Source organism: Wasmannia auropunctata, unplaced genomic scaffold, assembly GCF_000956235.1.
Source record: "Wasmannia auropunctata unplaced genomic scaffold, wasmannia.A_1.0 LD335214.1, whole genome shotgun sequence".
In the NCBI taxonomy this organism is placed as follows: Eukaryota; Metazoa; Arthropoda; class Insecta; order Hymenoptera; family Formicidae; genus Wasmannia; species Wasmannia auropunctata.
This window is the reverse complement of record NW_012027676.1, coordinates 1-7104: the sequence shown is the minus strand read 5'-3', so window position 1 is coordinate 7104 and position 7104 is coordinate 1. Positions and strand designations below refer to the sequence as shown.

Here is a 7104-nt window from a genome sequence, read left to right as displayed (position 1 = left end):
TTATATTTCTCATTTTAAATAAGTATGAATTTTTTACTGATCCCTCCGATATTTTATTTTAAATAAGTTTCTGGAATTTATTTTATATTTGTTATTTTAAATAAGTTGTGTCAATTATTTACCACTTCCTGGACTGTTTCTATTTAGATTATCACACCTCGAGAGAAATCGACTAAGGGTAATTTAATTAGCGATTAAACATTACTTAATTTCTATGCATGTCTCATTGGATTGTGCTGAAGAGGCTGCGAGTATTTCAGTATCAAAGATAGCGCATCCTATGAATTTTCTTCGAAACGGCTGCGGTGAAAAAATCGGGCTACGGTCTATTAATTAGCGATTAAACATTACTTAATTTCTATACATGTCCCATTGGATTGTGCTGAAGAGGCTGCGAGTATTTCAGTATCAAAGGTAGCGCATCCCATGAGTTATCTTCGAAACGGCTGCGGTGAAAAAATCGGGATAGGCGCGATTAATTAGTTACTAAACAGAAGTTAATTTCTATGCAAGTCCATACATACTAAAATTTGGTTTGTGTTAGGTCAGTTTTTTCGAGTTGGACTTCTCTGTAAGGGGGCGAAATACACTGCTTCCACGTATACACTTTTTATTGCAAAGCGATTCCACATGGATTGGTTTTCCATGCGAGGTGAGATCAAATTCTACATCAAATTTTAGTTTGAGTAAGATTATGTTTTTTCGGAATGGGGGTGCAAAGAAGAACCTTCCTCTTCTCATTTATTTACTTAATTGTGCAAATATTATACATGATATCTAGACTAAAATAAAATTCAAATTAAGGAGTGAAACACATTTTTATATTGTTAATATTTTTATTAATAACTCTTTAATAAACAATAAGCGACTGCTAAATCCTTTTGATTGTTATTCGACGATGACATTGACCTAGACATTTACACCAAGCATTTGATACGCGTACTAACTAATAACTTTCTATTAAATTTTCTTAATTTTGACGATGCATGTAAACGTATACATGATATGTGTATTTAATTAATCATTTTAATGCATAGTGTATTAGCTTATAATTAGTACGTCATTCTTTAAATACATTGTATAAATTAAGATAATTTAATAGAAAATTTTTTCGGGTTCGATCCCTAGTTAGTACATATCAAGTGCTTGATATAAGGGTTATTGACAACGTATATCAAGATCATTGAAATTTATGAGGTTGTCATCGTTGTGAAATTTTATCAGATATACTTATAATTAAAATAATATTTAGTTGCTTTTAGAAAAAAATTTGGTTTTTTCAGATACTCTAGCGTTCTTTTTAGTGAAAATTATGTATAAAATTTATTTACCATTGGACACGTTATATGTCGCTTTGGTGCATACTTATATTTGAAACCAATGATGATTACATTATGGCCATAGACCGCACTTGAAGTTTCTTTTCTCACTTGCTCTCATCTTAACAAATGTTCTTCTTCCTCACACACATCACATTTATTCTTTTCTCCGTTCCTCTGACGTTATTTGTTCTGCTTTTTCGTCGCTCTCGTTAGCTCCCCAGCAAGCTTATCATATCTTGCTGTAGCCTTGTGACTGACAGTTTATCTCAGAATCTCCATTCGAATGGCACGCGGAGGTATCGAAAATGTTTCAAACATGAAAAAGTGTACTTGTTTCTCTTCTGTGGAGTTTCTTTTATGTGTTACGTGACCTTGTAAAATAAGACGAAAAAAATTCGGAACTGTCATATTTTCAATGCGAAAGAAAAGTGACGAAAAATGAACTCCATGCAAGAAATCAAGAAATAAAAAAAGATAGCATTAATATTAATATGGCAATAAGTAATAAGAAGTACAAATTTCTAATTTCATGTATATAAAAGTGCGAATTTTCTGTGAAATTTAAGATGTGTGTTAAATAAAAACATTTAGTTATTAATATTATAGTAATGCTATTATTATAAAAATATTTTTGATAAATTGTTGACAGTTCTTTTGCAGATAACATACAGCACATCTAATTATCTATATATTATAAAATATAGTATTGTTATATTGATATGATATTAATTATTAATTTGATATTTAATTCCTGATAACCATGGGTATATTCCATAATACACTGTTGAATATCTATAATATGCGTAACGTGAATTATAGATTTTTAGTACTAGTAGTGCATATCTTACAATCCGATACACTGTCCGTATTGATTTGTATTAAAACAAATTTTATCGTGCTATATTTTTTTTTATCGATATCATATATATATCGATAAGAAATTTTTTATTTTTTTTTAAATTTTCAAGGAAGAGACAAATAACCGAGTTACTAGAATACTATCAAAAAGTATTATATCGATCTCATCTGTATGATATCATCAGTGACGTCTCCCGCGCTCTCAAATTGTATCACTTCAGTCACTCGTTAACTGCCGATGTAAAACGACGTAATTTCTGCAGGTTAGTCTTCAGGTGCACATATTTTGTCTTTAACCATGAGTATGCATTTTAATTATTTGTTGGATTATATATGGATATATAAGCAATTACCTTATTTTGTTAAAAATGCTTAATTGCATTAAATTAGATATAAGAATTATAATAATTAACTAATAATTGTGAATTTCTATAAAGAAATTGCAGTGTTAAAATCATAATAAGATTTTTTTATATTGTTAAGCTTAGAAATCATTTTTTATTCTCAATTATTGAATTATTTTTAACCTTATTAACTTTATTAACTTTAATTTGTGATTGGTAGAAATCGAAGAATTTATATATTTTATAGAAATTAATTAATTAGATTGCTATTACTTTTGCTATTATTATATAGTACATTGTTATTATCAATTTTGCATAAAATTTAAGATTTTTTCAAATTTCTCAAAATTATTGAAAAAGATAAATAAATATTAGTACATATTAGTTTCATTTAGTATACTATATAATATATAATTTAGATAATATATTTTTAATTTGTAAAATGTAGGCGAAAAATATAGCACAATAAAATATAATTGGATGACACGTTGCGTGCAGAATCTTTGCGTTTAAGAACAAGTTAATATTGAACGAGAATTTATCGACCAGTAACAGATATGACTCAGTATTAATCAAAGTCGTTGCGATAAATTTTCAACTCGCGTATTTTACGTGCGTATGTCACGTGTTCAAAAATAACCTGTGATTATTACGGCGCTTATTTGTCCTTATAAAAGCGTTACTTTGTTTGTTTCCGCAATTTTAAATGTTCATATATATGATTTTATCAAGAAATGATAAAATCATATATATTATATACCTATATTAATAGAGCCTAAAAATAAATGTTTCTTATAGCTTAATAGAGAATAAGTACCTGACTTTGAAATTCTAATTAATTATATGTTTTATTCAATATTTTTTTACATTTCAATGTTACCTAAATGACTTTATCTTTCTCATTAGGGCTTGGGACCTGTAAAATTGATTTTATCATTATTTGTCCCCTTTCAGACTTTTGATTGAACATATTTTTGATTCTTTACTTTCTGCAAAGGCAAAAAGCGATAAATTAATAAATAGGACATCCTGTATATTAATATTGCATATATATTTTGTATTTTCACTCACTTATATAATCTTTGTCAACATCGTCTTTATACATACATTTATTGTCTCCAACAGATACCTATACACTTAATGGAAAGTGATTACAAAATTGCACAGGCGTGTCTATATTTGTCTCTTATCTTCTTGTACTTCAACGTAAAGATAAGTCCAAAAGACATGTTTGCAATAGTTCTGGTACTTATCTTATATTTATAGAAAAGTTAGTGGATCTATAAACGTATATGTATAATGCAAATATATATAATTTCATATATATAAGTTCAAAAATGTATATAGTCTAAAGTAACTTCATTATTGCAGGTCCCAAATCCTAATAAGAAAGAATGAGAGCTTAGATAATATAGAAATATAGAAAAATATAATTCAAAAATAGATCAGTACTTAATCTCTGTTCTATAAAAAAACATATATTCCTATTAATTTAATTTAATACATAGTATTCCTGATAAATACTCAACAATGAGCTTTTAATACGAACTCTTATTTATTTTATATTCAAGTAAGAGACACAATTTTATTACAAACAGAATTAAGAGCAGACATGATAGTAATAAATTCAACTATTGCTATCTTTTGTTTAAAAGATATATGTGTCCTAAATTTTTTTTGGACAGTAACATAAGATAATTTTAATTATAATTTTCGGATTTAATAAGTAAAATTGAATAAAAAAAAAGGTGATCCCCAACGTTCTTTTACGTGTGCTCTCCCCAAATTGCCTAAAACGTATAATTTTATTGTGCCTATTTACAAATTATAAATTATTGTATCCATTTGAATTATTATGATTGATAGAAGTTTTTGATAAGGTTATGTATGCGTGTGTGTGTAAATAATTATAAGAAATACAATCATATATATATAATATTTATATATAAAATTTATTAATTATAGGTATTGCTTGTATGATACTTGTATGACGATTGTATGACATTTATCTATAATTTTAAAATAAAAACATTCAAGTTGTTAAAGAGAAAAAGAGAATATATAAAATTTTGGTAATCAGATGTACAAAAACAACCTTTGGGAAAAGCTGTGATATTACTTTTAACGTTTTGAAGTTTTTTTATTATAGATATTTGCATTCTAATTGATTTATCATGCAATATTTCTATTCACATATTAAATGGAATTTTTATAATTGATAAATTTATAAAATAATGAGTGTACAACTATAAAAAAAATTTTCTTTAATTTCAGAACTGGCATTAAGACAAGGCAACAATGTCGAATATTATTATTAATATTGAGTATTTGAAAAGTTGGAATGGAATTTTTAAGATTCTACAATTGGTATATATTATTGTTATTATGTTAATTAATTTATTTAGATTGTTATAATTTATTGATTATTTCAAATATTTAATGTCATCTTTAACCCTTACTTTTCCTCGTCAGGTCGTGTCCAATATATACTTGCTAAAATTACATAGTTTCACTAATTGTCGTTGCCATTTCGTTTTTTAATCGTATATTAGAAGGTTGAAACTAATTATATATTTAAAATTGTGGTTGAAAATCAACTCTTTATGGCATAATCCTTTAACAGAGGCGTAAAACGCGATTAAATAACTCCACGATGGTGGATGAGAAAAATAATGACAAGGAGGAATAAGAATTAAGTGATGCAATTATTAATTAATTATTAAACAATATCAACGCAATTGTTAATTTTGTAATAAAAACATATGTATAACTAAATGCAATTAAATAATTCTGAAACTAAATGATTTAAATTAGATATGTGACATTGAATTTAAAAAATTAATTAAAACATATGTATAACTAAATGCAATTAAATAATTCTGAAACTAAATGATTTAAATTAGATATGTGACATTGAATTTAAAAAATTAATATTATTGTTTAAAATTTTTGAAAAATTTTTGAAGAATGTTTGGAATCCTATTGAGAGAAAACATAACGTTATATATAATATTTGAAATAATAGAATAAATTTATAATGTATATCACTTTTTGCTTATTGATTGCAACTCAATATATTTATACAATAATAAAATCCGCAATTCATATAAATATTATTAATATCTATTTCGACACGTTGTTCATTTACATATGAGATTATGTGTTTCTAATTAGGGTTTTTTTATTTTTTACTAACAGGTACTGGGTATGGTTTGTGTAGGAATCATTGGTAACGAGTTTAATAACGGAATTTTAATCTCATACACTCCACAATGTTTCTTTCTCGTCACAACATCTACTTTCTTTATTGGCACTTTTATTCTCTTTGCCAGTTATCTAATGTCTCCCTCCGCTACATCTATGATACCTAAAACAATTTATGTAAGTATTATAATTTTATATTCATTAATAAAATTGTAATTTATGAATTTTTATCCTATGTTATTTAATTTGTTAATCTTGTCTTCTCTTGTTCGTGAATCGAAGAAAAATTATTTGACATGTTAGAAATTATTTAAGAACTTATTTAATATAGCAAACGTAAATCATTTGAGAAAACTGTTTAATATAATTTATTTTAGAAGTTGCGTTGATTAATAATGTTTTTTTAAACTTTCAGGAATTCTTTTATCATACAGTTGCGTCAATATTATTACTTGCAGCTTCAATAGCAACAATGGTGCAGATAAATAGAGATAGTGCTTATATTAACTATGCGGCGTTATTAGCAGCTTCCGTAAGTACAATTATATTCGTAAAAAATAAAGTTTTTTAGTTATAATACAAGAGAAATTATAACAGAGTACACATACATGCATGCATGCGCGCGCGTATGTATTTATTATCAGTTTGCATATACTGTTACAGAGTATTATAGATTTAAACAATGAAATAATCTATAAGTTATTTCATATTATTGTCAGATTGAAATTAATTTTCTTTTGTAGTAAAAAATCCTAAAAAATAATTTGTTAAGTATGGTTAAGTATGTATTTTATAATTATACGTCAGGTATATTTATTATGTTATATTTATTAATCTTTTGTTAGTAAAGAAAGTGTGTTTATCTTTATTTATTTTTATTTAGATTTGCGGTCTGCTAAACACCATTTTATATATCTGCAGTGCGGTCATGGGCTATAGCACTTATGGAGATGATTAAAAAATTACAATATGTTAAACGTTTGTGATTTTTTAAACAGTAAAAATGGATTATTCTAATATAAATTGTTTTTATAATCTAGGCTGTTAAAAACTTTATTTAATCAAATTAATAAGAAAACATGTTGTAAAGAGAATTTTGACTCTCTTAAGCTGTGTTCCAAAATTCCACTCCCAGCGTTGAAAAACTATAGTTTATGTTACGTGTAGATTTTCAGCATTAACAGAATTTTGGAACACCGGTTTCTTACACATTATTCGGCGAGAAAAAGTTATCAATCTGTGTATACGAAGCATAGTGAAGAGAGCGTTGCGTTACATGCTGTCAATGGCAAGCTAAAAAATATAGTACAGATAGACCGAATATTTCATATGCTAAGCATGGGCTATACGTGCGAGAGAGAGAGAGAGAGAGAGAG

The 7104-nt window shown here is 26.4% G+C and overlaps 1 protein-coding gene across 6 annotated transcripts; it reads left to right on the top strand.

The window, feature by feature from the left end:
- Window positions 1-1595: 1595 nt before the first annotated feature.
- LOC105457445 lies at window positions 1596-6745 on the top strand. Of its 6 annotated transcripts, XM_011702105.1 has the most exons (6): window positions 1628-1823; window positions 2291-2443; window positions 4799-4891; window positions 5723-5905; window positions 6144-6260; window positions 6612-6745. In XM_011702105.1, exons 3-6 carry the CDS (start codon window positions 4823-4825, stop codon window positions 6684-6686), a joined length of 444 nt encoding a protein of 147 aa, XP_011700407.1. In that variant the 5' UTR covers window positions 1628-1823; window positions 2291-2443; window positions 4799-4822; the 3' UTR covers window positions 6687-6745. The 6 variants fall into 6 exon arrangements, with proteins under 6 accessions (XP_011700410.1, XP_011700411.1, XP_011700407.1 ...); XM_011702108.1 differs by lacking the exons at window positions 1628-1823; window positions 2291-2443 and adding an exon at window positions 1596-1618; XM_011702109.1 differs by lacking the exon at window positions 2291-2443 and having other exon boundaries at window positions 1627-1823.
- The last annotated feature ends 359 nt before the right edge of the window (window positions 6746-7104 follow it).